The sequence below is a fragment of the Acromyrmex echinatior genome, chromosome 13, assembly GCF_024713525.1.
Source record: "Acromyrmex echinatior isolate Ae372 chromosome 13, ASM2471352v2, whole genome shotgun sequence".
Taxonomy (NCBI): Eukaryota; Metazoa; Arthropoda; class Insecta; order Hymenoptera; family Formicidae; genus Acromyrmex; species Acromyrmex echinatior.
Window position 1 is genome coordinate 107,739 of NC_141864.1, and position 17,879 is coordinate 125,617.

At 33.3% G+C, this 17,879-nt stretch overlaps 1 protein-coding gene across 2 annotated transcripts in view; it reads right to left on the reverse strand.

Moving 5' to 3' along the window:
• Positions 1–9,273: 9,273 nt before the first annotated feature.
• The window catches only part of wake (ankyrin repeat and fibronectin type III domain containing protein wide awake), a 271,094-nt gene continuing 262,488 nt past the window's right edge, over positions 9,274–17,879 (reverse strand). For both annotated transcript variants that reach the window (XM_011070250.2, XM_011070248.2), the window contains one exon: positions 9,274–10,790. In XM_011070250.2, coding sequence (XP_011068552.1) covers positions 10,455–10,790 — 336 coding nt within the window. In that variant the 3' untranslated portion in view covers positions 9,274–10,454. The remainder of the gene's footprint in view (positions 10,791–17,879) is intronic.

Below are 17,879 nucleotides of genomic sequence, written 5' to 3' on the forward strand. Positions count from 1 at the left end.
CAGTGCGCGAAATAATAAGCGAGATGAAGAAGATCATCGGCCGTCAAAAATGAAATTATGTCGGTGGTTCGAGAAAAGAAGTTGGCGTTATGACGAGTCTTTCACTGATTACTATTATTAGGTGTTGGAATTAATTCGTAGCGTTTTTTAATGAAAGAATGTTATTTATTTCACATGAGCATTAAAAAATACATTAATGAAAGTACTTCCCATCACTTGTAAAACGCTACGAATTAATTCCAACACCTAATACAATAAAGTGATACTGGTCAGTAAAGTACCGGTCGACGAAGACGAGTTAGTAGACTTTATTATTGACGGGATTCCAGAAACGCACTTACGCAATAAGGCGCGTATTATCGGTTCGGTGGAAAGGAGGAACTCCTAGGAGTTTTCGAGCAGATCGGAAAATAAGAATCGTCCTGCACGAGGAAAACAGTGAGCAAGTCAGAAAATAAAGCCATCTAAATCGAAAGATGCGAACAATGACGGGAAATCAAGTGTTACAACTGCAACAAGATGGGACATCTTGCGAAGAATAGGACATCTTGTGATAGGCCTAAGAAGGGCTCATATTTTGAGTGCGGATCCATGGGATCGGGCTTTAAATTGTAACAAGAAGAAGACGGCGACATTGTCGGAAGCGAGCCTTAAAGAGGTTGACACTTAGATCTTGAACGTGGCAGTAAAAAGCGAGGTATCGAGTACATAAAAAACGCGGAGATTCAGATAAAAAATAAATTGACATAGAAGATTCAAGCAAATTATTTAAAGGCCGAAAAAAAACCGTTAGAACCAAAGATAAAGATGGAATTAAAATTGCACGTAAAGGAGAAACAACTGTTTTATTATGCACTTAGTAGACTGTCGGTTGATGAAAAAGTTAAGGTACGGACTCTTTTAGATAGACTCTTTAGATGATCTGATCGCACGTATTATTCGTCGTATTATTAGTTCTTTTGAGTATGCTTCACGAACTTTTGGTGCGGAAAAGAGATGGAAGTATAAGAATGTGTGTGAATCGCTGATTCGCCGGGCTCTTATATGATTTGACGAAAAAAGGGGTAGAATTCGAGTTTGGTCTAAAACAAAGAGACGCGTTTGAACTTTTAAAAGGAAAATCGATACCAACTCTGTCCATATACAATTCGACTGATGAAACGGAGTTTTACTGCGACGTGAGCTCGAAAGGTTTCGGAGCAGTGCTACTACAGCGCAAATCGGATAAGAAATTTCCGATTTTTTACTTCTCCAAGAAAACCACTGAAATCGAATCACGTTATCATAGTTATGAACTTGTAACACTCGCAATAATATACGCTTTGAGAAGATTTTGGATATATTTACAGAGTATTCCTTCTAAAATAATTACCGACTGCTACGCGCTAGTTATGACCTTGAATAAAAAAGATATCCATCCAATCGCACGTTGGGCCCTAGAGTTACAAAATTTCGAATATTCAACGGAGCATAGATCAGGGAAAAGGATGTAACATGTATAGACACGTTAAGCGGGGCAAACGGTATTCTGGTGGTCGAAGCTAATACATTCGAATTTTTTTTTGTCTGCCTGTAAAATGCAGGATCCCATTATTAAAGAGTTGAGGACACACTGGGAGAAAGAACAGGATAATTTATACGAAATGCGGAACGGTCTTGTATATCGGAAACGGTGTAATCATGTTTTATTTTTTGTTCCGCGCGCGATGGAGCAGGATTTGCTTCATAAGTTATTACAACGATTTTGGACACTTCGGAGTAAACAAAACTGTAGCACTATTGCAAGAAACATATTGGTTTCCGCTTATGAAAACCAAAGTCTGCGAATATATTCGAAATTGTACGAAGTGCATTGTCTTTTCGAAACCGTCAGGAAGGGCCGAGAGGTTCATGCACGGTATACCCAAGGGAAATGTACCTTTCGAAACTCTACAAGTAGACCATTTCGGCCCTGTGGATAGAACGCATGCGTCAAAGAAATATGTAATTTTAGTTGCGTTTACCAAATTTGTAAAACTGTCCGCAGTAAAGACTACCACTTCTAATAAGACAATTCTATGTCTAAAGGATTATTTTAGCGCTTATAATAGCGCTAAAACTTTGATATCAGACCGGGGAAACCAGCTTTATCTCGAAAGAGTTCGAAGAGTTTATGAAAGAGACTAACGTGAAAGTAGCAACCACGTCGCCAGGCAAACGGACAAGTTGAACGATATAACCGAATGCTAGCGCCGGCATTAAGAAAACTAAACGGGGGTAAGGATTGGCATAAATCATTAAGGGAAATTGAGTTCGCTATGAATAATACTATAAGTCGAACGACAGGCGAAACTCCTAGCCGACTGTTGTTTGGTATATCGCAGCGTTTGGTGTGGACAGGTGTTTGATGCGTTGAGGAAATACGTGGACAAACATAATGAGTTCGAGAAAAGAGAGAGAAACTTAGCACGAATGCAAGAAAATGCAGCCGAAAAGATTAAAAAGACATGCGAGTATAATGATACATGTTAATGAGAAACGGAAAGCGGCGCAACAATACTGTGAAGGTGATCTAGTTGGAGTGCGGAATTTCGAGGCTATGGGCGATAAATTAGTTCCTTTTATCGGGGTCCATATACTGTTGTTCATAAGTTAAGGAACGACCGATATGTCGTGACCGACATTGAAGAGTGCCAAGTGTCTCGGCCTTATCAAGGCACATGGAAAGCGGCTAATATGAAACCGTGGCGAAATAGGTCGACGGAAGAGGTATTACTGGAGAGCGACTCCGAAAGCGAAGATGATAAATTGTAGCGACAGCGTATAGAACAAAGCGGCCGGGACGACCTTTGTTAGAATTTTCGAATAATCGAAATTGTAATTTAATAGAGTAGTCGCGAAACCTTTTTCTCTGTTGATTCAAATTTCGCGGAATTAGATCAGATCGTCGTGGTGTGGCGACCTGAGGCACGCGAGTGCTGATTGATACGCGTGATCGCAGAGCACCCAATGAGGAAGCCCGAGAGAAGAGGAAGGATCGGGGGATCCTTCGAGAGGAGAGAACAAGAATGACCTCGGAGGAAGAAAGTCTCGCGTCTCGCTAAAAGAAAATAAAAAAAGTGTTCAGCTTTACATCTCGTAACGAGTATCTTTTTAAATCCCCAACTTTTTCTCTACATTATAAATTGCTGAAATTTATTTTGCAATGTAGTATTTTCTTTTAAGAAAACACACCTTGATATGAATCTGCTACATTCATGTGTAACGATCTATTTTTAATATATAAGACTATTTATCAGTTTCTAGTAAAGCGAAACAAATTTTCAATTAATAGGGCATTTTTTATTTATTCATAAAAATAAACAATTTCATTTTATAATCTAATCTTAAAGGATAATTTAAAGCTCTGCAGCGTTCGGAATTAATTCTTGGCACTCGGATTGCTCGAAGATTACGTGATCAAGCTCGCCATCTGCTAGCTCGCATCTCAGATTTATATTGCTGAACGCACTATGGTAGCGAGATGAAACACATGCCTGCCACGGTCGAACGATCTCTCGAGACCGTCAGAGACTAAGGACAAAGGACTTTGTCATTGCTATTTTCCAAACTCAACTAACTTAATACCTGCATATTATTTCGTTTACATGTAATCTCCACAAATATTAATAATATTAAACTGTCAACAGAGGCTGAAATTAAGAATGATTATGATAGAAGGTATAATGTTGGCAATGACTCGATCACAAGCGTGCAATTAGCTCAGCATAAATGTATTAAGTCATCGTTCTAAGTTCGAATCTTATCGACGATGTGATGACGTTTTTTCATAATTAATTGTAGAATATACAATAAATAAGACAGAATATACATAAATATGCAAAACAGTAAAAATATAAATTGAACAGGAAAAATAAAAAGTTAATAATAACAACTTATGAAAAGAAGTGCATAAAAAACCATCGCATAAGATATTGTTTGTGATATTTAATTATCATTATATTAATAAAACATTAGACATTTCGGCCACAATCTGACCATCTTCAGTAAATTCACAATATTCTTAAAACGCAGAATTATATATATCTGACATTAAATTCAACCGTCGTGTAATTTAACTATGTATAAATGTGTTCTTTCATCATGTGAAGGTGCATCGTACAACAATGTTGCAGCGCCAATTGTCATATTGCGAATTATGTAGAGCAAGAATTTCCAGATTCTAATTTAAAAAAATTAACCTATCATTAATATCTTCTAGTCGAAATGTATGAGAATAGAATCATTACCTGTTTTACAGCAAAAAAATGATGAATCTCAAGTACATCCTTTACACAGATGGAAATTTGTCGTGACATTGTGTGTTATTATTTGTCATATCATATGTTGCCACTATTTATATATATATGTGTCAAAAGTTTAGATTGTTCTAGAATTATTTATTAAGTGTGAGAGAGATCTTTCTTTAGAAAAGGCAAATAAACATCGGACAAACATTCAGTGTCACTTTGCTTATTGATACTACTTATTTGGCTTTTTATATATATCATTTCAGAAATTCTTCTTTTCATTAATGATTATTTTGTGTCTAAAATTCTATTCTATTCTTCTATTCTATTCTTTTGTGTCTAAATTTCTGATATTATCCCAATCCAATTCGTGCATTCCAATTCTCATTCAACTGGTGACGTGAAACCATTGACATCTCCGAGGTGGATCTTCTTATGTCAGCCCTATGTTCTTTTATGCGAGTTTTTAATTTCTTTTTTGTTTGGCCAACAAGAAGACTCACAATTTAAACAATTTATTTTATAAACTCCACAATTGTTCTCTTTATGCAAAGGATCTTTTCCAGTTTTAATAAATCTATTCATTTTATTTATAGGTTTGTAAGCAATATTAAAGTGCTGAATATGTGATAGTTTTTAAAATTTTTCCGGTACTTTACTTAAATATGATATAAAAAACTTTTTCTTTAAATTAGAATTAGAGTCGCTTTCGTTATTGTTGTACACTATTTTTATCTAAATTCGTTCTATTTTCTAAAGTTTTATTATAATTCTATTTTTTATTGTTGAAAAGATGAATTTAAGAGGATAATCATTCATTAACAGAGTGTGAATTAAGACAGAGATGATTTCCTGAAATTTTGGATGGGATAAAAGCAATATTCTATCTAATTGCCCGATGATTACACCCTTTTTATGTACTAACGAATGATTCGAAAAATAATTTAAATATCTCCCTGAATTAGTAGGTTTTTTATAAATATCGAAGATGATTCTTCCTTCTTGTCTCATTAGTTTAACGTCTAAAAAATTAATGCCGTTTTCATCGCCAAAGTCAACTGTGAATCTTAGTCTTTCATGATATGAATTAAACAATTCCAGAACATTCTCCACTTTGTCTTTATGCACCGCTAATACAATGTCATCAATATAACGGAAATGAAAAGATGAGATAATATTATTAGTAGTAATAATTTCTTCTTCTAAGTCCTGTAGAACAACATTCGCTAATATAGGGGATAATGTAGTTTATCTTTTCTAAAGAAAAATCTCTCTCTCACACTTAATAAATAATTCTAGACAATCTAAACTTTTGACACATATATATAAATAGTAGTAACATAAATGACAAATAATAACACACAATGTCACGACAAATTTCCATCTGTGTAAAGGATGTACTTGAGATTCATCATTTTTTTGCTGTAAAACAGGTAACGATTTTATTTTCATACATTTCAACTAGAAGATATTAATGGATAGGTTAATTTTTTAAATTAGAATCTGGACATTCTTGTTCTACATAATTCGCAATATGACAATTGGCGCTGCAACATTGTTGTACCTTCACATGATGAAAGAATACGTTTATACATAGTTATATTACACGACGGTTGAATTTAATGTCAGATATATGTAATTCTGCGTTTTAAGAATATTGTGAATTTACTGAAGATGGTCAGATTGTGACCGAAACGTCTAATGTTTTATTAATGTAATGATAATTAAATATCACAAATAATATCTTGTGCGGTGATTTTTTATGCTCTTCTTTTCATAAATTTTGATTTATAAATCACGTTTTTATTACGTATTTTAATAATAATAAAAAAAAGTTATTTTTTTTTAAGAGGGAAATAATATTTTCATTTTGAAAGTAAATAATAATATTTTTTTTTGTGTGCATATAACGCCCTTTCAACATCCATTAGAGTTCTATAATTGATCATTTAATGTCATTTAGACATCTAGACTAGCTTTATGAGACATCTACATCTAATTCCGTATAACGTCTAATAGACATTTTTTAATGGAATAGAAGTCTTATTGACGTATATAATATGGAACTCTGGATTTCTAATGGATATCCAGTGGAAGTTTCACGTCTAATAAAAGTTTCGAATCTTCATAATGAACGTCTAATAGATGTTTCTGTTCTGTGTTAGTTGTAATGCCTCACTCAACAATATAACTGTAAAATAACACAATTAACATCTACGTACACGTCATATGTAACTTACAAGGGATAGAAATATCAGATGGAATACCACGTATCGGGAATTTTTGATACTTTTTACAGGTTGTTCTTAAGCACAAATAAAAAACGATATATGTCCGGCCGTTTCAGCTATTGGCTAATAGTTTCGAAGAAATAGATTTTTAAAATAATTATTGTATTAATTTGAAAAAATGTATAGGAAAATATCAATATTTTTATAAATTTTATTTTATATATTTTATTTCACCGAATGTGAAGGATAAAATTACCTGAGTGAATAATTCTGAATCTCGGATGATTTTGAACGCGGCAAGTAGACCGCGCGCCGCGTTGCTCACTTCAGTAAGCATTCGACTCACTTGTGCACGCAGCGAAGGATTCTCCGAACTGATAAAGTAATTTTAATAAAATTTACCAGCATGGAAAATGATAGAAATTCATGATAAAATCGCATGATGGAAAATGTGAGTGTTATTGATGCTGGGCAAGACAAAACGACATCTTTGCTCTCAAAACAAAATATAACTGATTGACTGAAAATTTGTGGTTAAATTTTATACAAACTACAACTAGCTGAAAAAGTGGAAATTTCCAAATTTTCTGAAAGAGTAGAGATTATTGGAAAGAAAATTGTAGAATTTGTGATAGAAATGATTCGTAATTTATATATTGGGAATACAAATTAGTCCGTTTTTTTGTGTTCAAAAATGCATTTATTTCAAAACAAAATGAATGAACAGATTAATTAAAATATTGGCTACTACTTTTTCCCATCTCTCAGGCAATTTTCGAATTCTCAAAAAAATTACTCGTCATTGGAGGCGATCCAATTTTGGAGCCAATTTTCGATTTCTGCGAAAGAAGTCAACCGGTGACGTGCTGCATCCTTCGGAACAACCAGTAAGAAGGAGCAATGTCCAGAGAATACGGCGGATGCAGTAAAACATCCCATTTGAGCGTTTCCAAATATTTTTTTACGACTTTTGCGACATGAGGCCGAGCGTTGTCATGAAGAAAAATAACTTTATCATGTCTTTGCTCGTATTCCGGCCGTTTTTCTCGCAATGCACGGCTCAAACGAATCAATTGTAGCCGATACCGATCGCCCGTTTGGAATGGAATCGCTAGGTTTCAGCAGCTCATAGTAAACAACACCCTTTTGGTCCCACCAGAGCATGATCTTCGAACCATGAATGTTCAGCTTTGGTGTTGATGTTGAGGTCGATGGCAACGATTGACCAGGCTTAGCATAGTATTTTTTCTTCTTGGGATTATCGTAGAATATCCACTTTTCATCTCCAGTCACAATCCGATGCAAAAAACTTTTTGTTGTTTGAATCAGCTGTTCGCAAGTGAAAATCGCCTTTCAATGTCTCTCTGTTTCAGTTCATAAGGCACCCAATTTCCTTGTTTTTGAATTATTGGCTTTCAATCGTGCAGAAACGGCTTGTTGAGTTACTCCCAATGATTCTGCAAGTTCTTCTTGCGTTTAACTCTGATCTTCTTCGAGTAATGCCTCTAATTCTTTGTCTTCGAATTTTTTTGACTGTCCAGAACGAGGCTTGTCTTCAACGCTGAAATCTCCTTCCTTGAAACGTCGAAACCATTCCCTACATGATTTATCAGTTGGAGCAGTGTCACCATAAACTTCGACAAGCATTCGATGGGCTTCAGCTACTTTTCTTCCAATTAAAGCAGAAAATTAGAACCTCCCGCAAATGCTGCTTGGTTAACACAAAATTCGACATTTCAAACATAGTAAAAATCAAGGTTTTTGTATGAAACTCAAAGCGATATAAACTGAATATTATTAACAGATGTGTAATCTCTCTGAAAACATCAAAATCAGCTGTCACTATGAACCATTCACAACAGCCGGAACTATCTTTTGGAAAACGGACTGAACTAATTTGTACTCCCAATAATACATTTCAAATAAATTAATATCGAATAGGCAATTATTATTTTGAGTAATAATTTATTAATTGTCAATTGTCAGTGTAATAAAGTGGTGATAAAATATTAGAATTAGTCGTGTTAATACATTCTTGTGTTATGCTAAAAGAAATCTTCATTTTCTTCGAAAATCACGAATCATTTCGATCTGATCAGATAGGCTATCATGGTCAAATTGGTCCAGGGATCGTTGCAAGTAAATCATAAAAATATAAAAATATAAAAGTAGTTGCATTTGCTCTTTTTACTGGGGATATAAAGTTTGAGATTTTCATTTAAAAAGACCTTTTAATACTATTTATTAGGTGCGCAACTAAGTTCTCGCTGTTATTTTGATGCATTTTCATCAAAATAACAGCGAGAACTTAGTTGCGCACCTAATATAAAATTTTATTGGAATATTTCTTTAGTTCGGAGAATCGCTGCGCGCGTAATTGAATCAAATGCTTACTGAAATTAGCACCATTTCGAGTGCAATCTACTAATGCTGAGTTCAGAATTACTATCTGAGATTCAGAATCATCCACCCAGATGTAATTTTATCCTTAATATTCAGTTCAATAAAATAAAATTTATATTATTTTCCTATATAATACGTTTTTCAAATTATTACACGATTATTTAAAAAATCGATTTCTTTGAAACTATGGGCCAATGGCTAAAACCATCGGATACATATCGTTTTTTTTTTGTTCAAGAACTGCCTGTAAAAAGCGCATCCCCGTTATCGCCACCTGGTGTTCCCCTTGTTAGTTCGCTGGATACTAATATTCTATTAAAAAATATGCTATTAAAAAAGAAGATAGAATAAAAATTTTGAAATGATCAAAGTTTTATTTTTCTTTAAAATAATATTATTTATTTATCGGGTACTGTTATACATAAGAAAAGAATCTTCTATCCATATTTTCAAACTGCTATATTTCGGAAACAAAAAGATCATATCAAAATGAATCGAAATATATTTTAAAGCCAAAAGTTCATACTTTTTTTTATGTAACATTAATAAAATTAAACAAAAAACTAATTGTCGGTGCTGCAACGTTTTGAAAACTAACTTGAAATCGTTTTGCGTTTTTAACCATTTTTCTTAAAATTATGACGTGGCCAACTTTTGCCGACATTCAGCACGCAAAACTACGTCAAAAATGATTATACACCCTCATATTGCAAAATGAGATTGCATAGTGTAATTATTGGATTCGATAATTAGAAGTTATTATAGACTTTACATTTTAGGGAAAAATAAAACAGTATACGATTAAAACAGTATACGATTAAAACGTAATGATCGTTTAAATAATGCTTAGATTTAGATTTTTCATGATTTTTACAAATTCATACAAATGAAAGTTTCTTTTTTATACAAAAAAGCATAATTAGATACTTTTTGTGTTAGTTATCTAACATCAAAATTTGTTTTTCATTCAAATATATTACAACGTTATAATCACCCTACTATCACAATTACACATAGTGATCCTAAATCTATGTTTAATAGTGAAATTATACCTAAATATAATTGCGTGGATTCAAAATATTCGTATTAAAAAATACCATTTCGTTTATAAAAAGTAAAAAGTAGAAGGCAACCAACTTAATAAGCAATTTATCAAAAGTGCATTAATTTTTTTAACTAATATGTCCCTTATTTAGGGACTCAAACATTTTTTTCTTTTTAGTAAAATGATTTTGAATTTATAATTTGTTTTGTATGAAGTGACCGGATCTCACGAAGTCACATTCGTTCAAGAATATTATTAACTGGAAGAAAAATTCAAGAAAATCTCTCTCGGTTTATGAAACATCATATGAAACTACTTTTTCTTTAGATCGCTGTTCACTAAAATATTTCGTTTATTGTGCCGTTGAAGATGCACGACTAGGACGCTTTATGCGAAATATCATTATTTGGGAACATTGCGTTTGTACGTGTAGGGCGTACTGAAATCTAATTTATGTTATTCAATAAGTAAGATCATTATTCATTTGGAAATACCGCTTTACTTTTGCTATAAATATGCGGTGTGTTTACTACTGTGCTCAAGTGCGGCAAGAACATCCTGCTTTTGTCTAACATACAATCGTCCTTTTTTCCAGGGATTTTGCAACTGAAGCGGCTTAAAATCATCTCTTAAACAACGCTCTCGCGCACCGATTACGGCAACTAGACAAAAGTTTGGTAACTCATCGGCCGTGTAAGTAGGTCCCTTTTGTCCTTTTAGGACTACTGCCATATTCAATTGCTTTACAACAAGATCCACGACTTCCCGCGCCGTAGTCCTTGGTGTTACGTGCAGCTTCAAACTGGTACCAGCTGCTAAACCAGTCTCGTAGGCCGCATAAACCTGTAAAGGTATCATGGTATGTATCTCTTATAAGGAGTATATCACATGATAAGAACAATAACAAAATGCAATAATATAGAATAAGGAATAAGTTTAACTATAAACGCGTAGATAATTAGAGTCCATAAAATTATACGACTGATACTACACGTTATGTCGATGAATAAAATGTTACATAAATGTGTAAGCTTATGTGTAATATATATGTGCATCTAAAATATTTCAATACTTAGTGAATAAAAAGAACACGCTGTGAAAGAACATTCAATCCTTTTCTTATTTTTATTTACAAAAGAATATTTGAAGCCTTTTAAAATTTATTAAACATTTGTTTAAAATTAATATAATATTTTTTTGTAATTCACTCTTTAAGTGGAATACAGCACTTACGACGCATTAAAAAAAATCGCTAAAAATGTAAGCGCTTTTTGAACGCTTTGCTAGTTGTAGACTTTAGTTTTCATCAATAATTACGACTTATCAATGTCGTAATTATCGATGAAAACTAAAGTTATCTTGGAATTTTATATTTTACTCGTTTCGAGACAAGTCACATTTTCACAATTAAACAAATAATAACGAAAAGGCATGCAACATAAATTTTGTCGTCAAAATGTCACTTTCCACGCCTACAAGTTCAGTCATTTATCGTGATGCGGCGCTGTAACACACATACAAACACGAGTCCATGCTCGTGTGCTCGTCAGCGCGCTGAGAATGAATGAGACAGCGAGTTCCTTCTCATTAGTCGCTTATTTCAAGCGACCAAAAATACTTTCTCGGCAATCTCGGCGGCCCTGGGCATCAATAAGAGGCGAGGAGCATTCTAAATAACATATAAATTTTAAAATTGTAGTGGTAGTGTAACCCTCCCATTTTTTTTCCAGAATAGTATAAATCATACTAAAACGCGACAGTTTACGAGATATTTAATTATATACGATTTTTCATGCGCGATTTTTATATACCTCCTTCATAAACTCGAGTAGCACAAATAGTTCAGTAGAAATAGAATTTTACCGGAGAAGAATTATAAACTAGCATTTTCTTCACGAAAATCTTCGAACGGCCATTAGAAAAGAAATATGTCTGTTTGAGATTCGAGTGCGAAAAAAATCGAACAGTTGCAAAAAACACACATGGTTTTCACTTATACAACAAAAAATATTGATTGTATGGAAAAAAGTTCCTTATGAAAAATGTAGGTATTCAAAATACCTACAAAATGAGACGTGGAACATTAAAATCGATCTATTAGTTAATAGAAAAAAAATAAAAACCAAAAATGATTTTTTTTCATTCGCTCTCTGTTCATTATGATTTAAACGCATAGCTTCGAAATGTTCGTAAAATATAGCTTTCATAATGACAAATCTAACACTGAGTGCGCCTGAAATGTTCATTAGTTTTTGCAAAAAGCCAGTTTTTGCAAAAGCCATTAAAAACTTGTAAAACTCGTCTGCGTAAAACTTAATTTCTTCATCTTTGAGCAGTCGCAGCAAATAGGAATGATTTTTTTCCTTTAAGAGTTACACTATTACGTACACTTAACAAAACGATCTTTTGCAATTAAACTATTATAAAACGATTTTGAAAAGTGGGTTTTTTCGTATCTTTTTTTCGTATAAAAAAATGGAATAATTTTATTAATATGCATTAAATAGCCATGTGAAGCATTCAACAGCTAACATTTTTCTACGAATTTAAAAAAAAAGGTTACCCTTCGATTATTAGAAATAATTTTTTTCAAAAAAATCACTGTGGCTCTAATTTTTAAGATTAAGAGTTTCGTTTGGCACCAATTTGTCAAGAAGAATTGAATTAAAAAATTTTCGAATTTTTTGCTATCAAAAAAATTTGTTTAAAATCATTGGAAAGTTGAGGAACGCGAGGGTGGCAGCGCGACAGATGGAGAGGAAGAAATCGGCGCGCGGTCGAGTGGAGAAACTCGTCAGGTGGCTCGCGGCAACTCGCGCGTATCTGATTTCGTGCGTTAAAATTTGCTAAATTTGAATTTTCTCAGCAATAAATTGACGTAGAAACATGATTTTTTTAAAAATCTGGAATAGTTCGACGAAATATAAACAAATAGTTTAACCAAATGTTTCGCAAAGTAATTGTAACCATGAAATTTGTAAGCCTCCTTTTCTTAAATTTTTATTTTTTCGATTTATTACTAAAAAAATCACATTTGAATATGGAGTGCATGTCTCATTAACGAATTTAAGTCATGAGTTATGTCTCTTTATTTAATATGTTGTAAAAAGTGTCCAATTAGACAATTAAATATACGGAATTATCAGTACAAAATTGTTTTGTGAATTTAATTGCAGGTGCAAATATGATATATTATATGTAAACAAATAAGTAATTTGCCAAATGTTAGCATAACTGTTGAAGATATAACATTAATTTTCGCGAATATAAAAATGAATTAGTGCTATACAAAAAATATTAGATGTTGGAATTAATTCGTAGCGTTTTACAAGTGATGGGAAGTACTTTCATTAATGTATTTTTTAATGCTCATGTGAAATAAATAACATTCTTTCATTAAAAAACGCTACGAATTAATTCCAACACCTAATATTTTTTTTTGCAACTATCTTTCTTCAACAGTTACGCTAACATTTGGCAAATTAATTATTTATTTACATATGTCATATTCATTTGCAATTAAATTAACAAAAACAATTTTGTACGGATAATTCTATAGTTTTAATTGTTCAATTGGATACTTTTTTACAGCATATTAAATAAAGAAACATAACTTATGTGAATTAAATTTGGTAATGAAATATACACTCCATATTCAAACGTGACTTTTTATATTTAATAAACTGGAAAAATAAAAATTCAAGAAAAGAACTAAAAATTTCATTTACAATTACTTTGCGAAACATTTGATTAAGCTATTTGTTTATATTTTGTCGAGCTTCCCTAGATTTAAAAAAAATCATGTTTCTACATCAATTTATTGTTGAAAAAAAGTAAATTTAGCAAATTTTAAGGCACGAAATTAGATACGCACAATCAGTCACCGAGCGATCCGATCTTCTCCACTCGACCGAGCACCGGCTTCCCCTACTTCGCCCAGCACGGTGCCACCCTCGAGTTCCTCAACTTTTCAATGATTTTAAATAAATTTTTCCAGTAGCAAAAAATTCGAGAATTTTTTAACAATAAATTCATTTCTTCCTTGATAAATTGGTGCCAGACGGAACTCTCAATCTTAAAAATTAAAGCCACAGTCATTTAAAAAAAAAAAAAGTTGTTATCTCAGCTCCTAATAATCAGATGGTAACCTTTTCTTTTTAAATTCGTAGAAAAATATCAGCTATCGAATGCTTCACACGGTTATTCAATGCATATTAACTTGGAATTAATCCATTTTTTTATATGAAAAAAATGCCTACTTTTCAAAATCGTTTTATAAAGTATAACTACAAAAAATCGTTTTATTACTAAGTATACGTGATAGTGTAACTTTTGAAGAAGAAAAATCACCCCTTTAAATTGCTGTGCGACTGTTCAAAGATGAAGAAATTAAATTTTCCGCAGACAAGTTTTTAATAAACGAATGGCTTTTTGCAAAAACTAATGAACATTTCAGGCTCGTTCAGAGCTAGATTTGTCATTACGAGGGCTACATTTTACAAGAATTTCTAAGTTTTGCGTTGATTTTCTCAATGAAGAGAGTAAAAAAAAATCTTTTTTGATGTTTAAAAATTTTTTTTTTACTTAACGTATAAATCGATTTTAATGTTTCACGTCTCATTTTATAGATATTTTGAATACCTACATTTTTCATACCGAACTTTTTTCCATACAATTAATATCTTTTAATTTATAAGCAAAAAACATGTTTTTTGCAACTATTCGATTTTTTTCGCATATTTTCTTCACAAGTTTCGAGTCTTAAACGTACGCATTTTTTTTCTGATGGCCTTTCGAAAATTTTCGTGAAGAGAAATGCTGGTTTACATTTCTTTAAAATTCTACTTCTACTGAATTACTCGAGTTTATGAAGGAGGTATATAACGCGCATGAAAAATCGTATACAATTAAATATCTTATAAACTGTTGCGTTTTAACATAATTTATACTATTCTAGATTAATGGGAGGGGTACACTACCACTACCATTTATTAAAATTTATATGTTATTTAGAATGCCCCTTATTGATGCCCAGAGCTGCCGAGCGGCCGAGATTGCTGAGAAAGCATTTTTGGTCGCTTGAAATAAGCGACTAGTGTGAGAAGGAGCTTGCTGCCTCGTTCATTCTCGGCGCACCGAAGGCGATCACACATACATGGGCTTGAATGTGTAGCTACTGGTTTCGCCAAGCCGTCGCACAATGGTACTGATCTGAATATAAGCGATCGAAAATGAAAATTTCAATTTTTTTCATTGAAAACTATTAAGTGCGCAACTAAGTTCTCGCTGTTATTTTGATGAAAATGTAACTTTATTGTGAAAAAATGGTTACAAATGAATCATTGAAAGTATTGCTCATCGCTAGCTACTACTTTTCCCATCTCCCATCTTTCTGGCAGAGCTCGTATACCATCACGATAAAACTGTTCATCTTTTGAGGCTATCCACGAATCAAGCCATTTTTGGATGTCTTCATATGAGTCGAACTGCTGGTCAGCCAGACCATGTGCCATCGAACGGAACAAGTGATAATCGGACGGTGCAATATCTGGAGAATATGGCGGGTGGGGTAGGACTTCCCATTTCAGCGTTTGCAGGTAGGTTTTAACGGGTTTGGCAACGTGAGGCCGAGCGTTGTCATGCTGTAGAATCACTTTTTCGTGCCTCTCCGCGTATTGTGGCCGTTTTTCGCGCAGTGCTCGACTCAATCGAATCAATTGAAGTCGATACTGTTCCCCAGTGATGGTTTCGTTCGGTTTCAACAGCTCATAATAAATAACACCGACCTGGTCCCACCAAATACACAGCATAACCTTCGCAGCGTGAATATTCGGCCGAGGCGTCGACGTAGAAGCATGACCGGGCAGCCCCCATGACTTTCTTCTCTTTGGGTTGCTGTAATAAATCCATTTTTCATCACCCGTCACGATGCAATGAAGAAAACCCTTCCTTTTTTGTCGCTGGAGCAGTTGTTCACAGACGAAAAAACGACGCTCAACGTCCCTTGGCTTCAACTCATAAGGAACCCAAGTTCCTTGCTTCTGAATCATTCCCAACGCATGCAATCGCTTGAAAATGGCTTGGCGGGTAACTCCTAATACTGAAGCAAGCTCTTCTTGCGTTTGCACGGATCCTCATCGAGCAATGCCTCCAATTCAGCGTCTTCGAAGGTTTTTGATCTTCCTTCACGCGGACGGTCGTCAACATCGAAATCACCGTCTTTGAAGTGACGGAACCAATCTCGGCACGTTGTTTCACTTAGAGCAGCATCTCCGTAAACTTTTTGGAGCTCTCTATGCGCTACAGCCGCTGTTTTCTTCGAATGAAAGAAGAAAATCAATACTTCCCGCATATGACGATTATTTGGCACAAAATCATTTTCACACAACCAAAAGAATATGACAAAAACAAAATCGCTAATGTTTCAAAGCGGTTTGTTTACCATATGTCTAAGCTTGGTTCATGACGTTTAGGTTATGTCAGAATCGACAGCACTTACTGCTGGAGCCATCTGTTAACAAACAGCGGGAACTTAGTTGCGCATCTAATAAATTTCTTGTAAAATAATCTCTATTAGTGTGTAAAATTTTAGAAGTAACAGTATTTTTCTAAAAAAAAATATAAAGTTATAATTAATTATAAAATTCGAAAGATGCTTTATCTTTCTACGGTTAAATTAATGAAATAATCAATACGTCATTAAATAAGGTATTTTAAATTAATAATATGCAAATTAAATAATTTTTTAAAAATTAAAATTACTATTAAATTTATTTCTAAATAATTCTTTCAATAAAAATAATTAATTTTCTTATTATAATGGAAAGGCCCTTATTATGATATACTCAGTTCATTTTGGATAAATGCTAAAAGTCCATAAGACTTAGCAAAATTTATAGCAAAATTTAAAAAATAACTTTATTATTTTGATGGGAATTTAATAAGCTTTAAGATAAAGTTATTAGATCTACTGGAATAGCGTTTGTCATTGGCTCGCATTGATTGTACATCTGCAAGTTCCGTTTCATGGGACATAGGAAACTAAACTTCTGCGGATCGGAAATCACACATACATACAGGAATATTGCCCTGTTTTCATTTTATGTACCCATTTTGATTTTGATTTACATTTTCATCTTTCTGTATACTATATATACGACATTCGTGTTCTCATTATATTGATCTCCGTATTTATTTGGAGGAAGAGTAATAATTCTTTTCGAAGAGTAATAATTTTTGACAGAGAGAGAAAGAGAAAGAGAGAGAGAGAGAGAGAGAGAATTAAAATTGTCATTATAAAAATTAACCTTATTAAACTAACATTACTTTAAAATCCGAAGCGCCGCTACGGTCTGACTATTATAATGTTGAACTAATATTTATATTTTCAAACAATTAATTTCAAAAATGATAATTAACATAATTCTAAAGGTAATTAATTAAATCTCCAGATAAATACGGAGGAGATCAATATGATCAGAACATGAATGTCGTATATATACTATACAAAAAGACGAAAATGCAAATCAAAATTAAAATGAGACCCAAAACATAATCGTCAATGTCTCTGTATGTGTGATTTCCGATTCGTAGGAATTTATTTTCCTATGACCCATTGAGCAGAACTTTGCGAACGAATCAATGCGAGTCGCTATTCCGGTAAATCTAAAGCAGAGAAATGAAAATTTTACTGCAGTGTTTGCAGTCTGTGCCAGCATCGCAATGTTTCGTCGCTGTGACTAACTTGAATAGTCATCGACTTCAATAACTAGTTACGGTTCATGACATGATGGCAGAGCGACACTTTTTTTGTCAAATTTTTATTTATTTTTATAAAATTAAAACGCATCGATTGGCTGTCTTTTCATCACTGTTATTAAACCCAATTAAGGGTGCCGTACAAATGCGGTCACAATTCCTCAACAACAATTT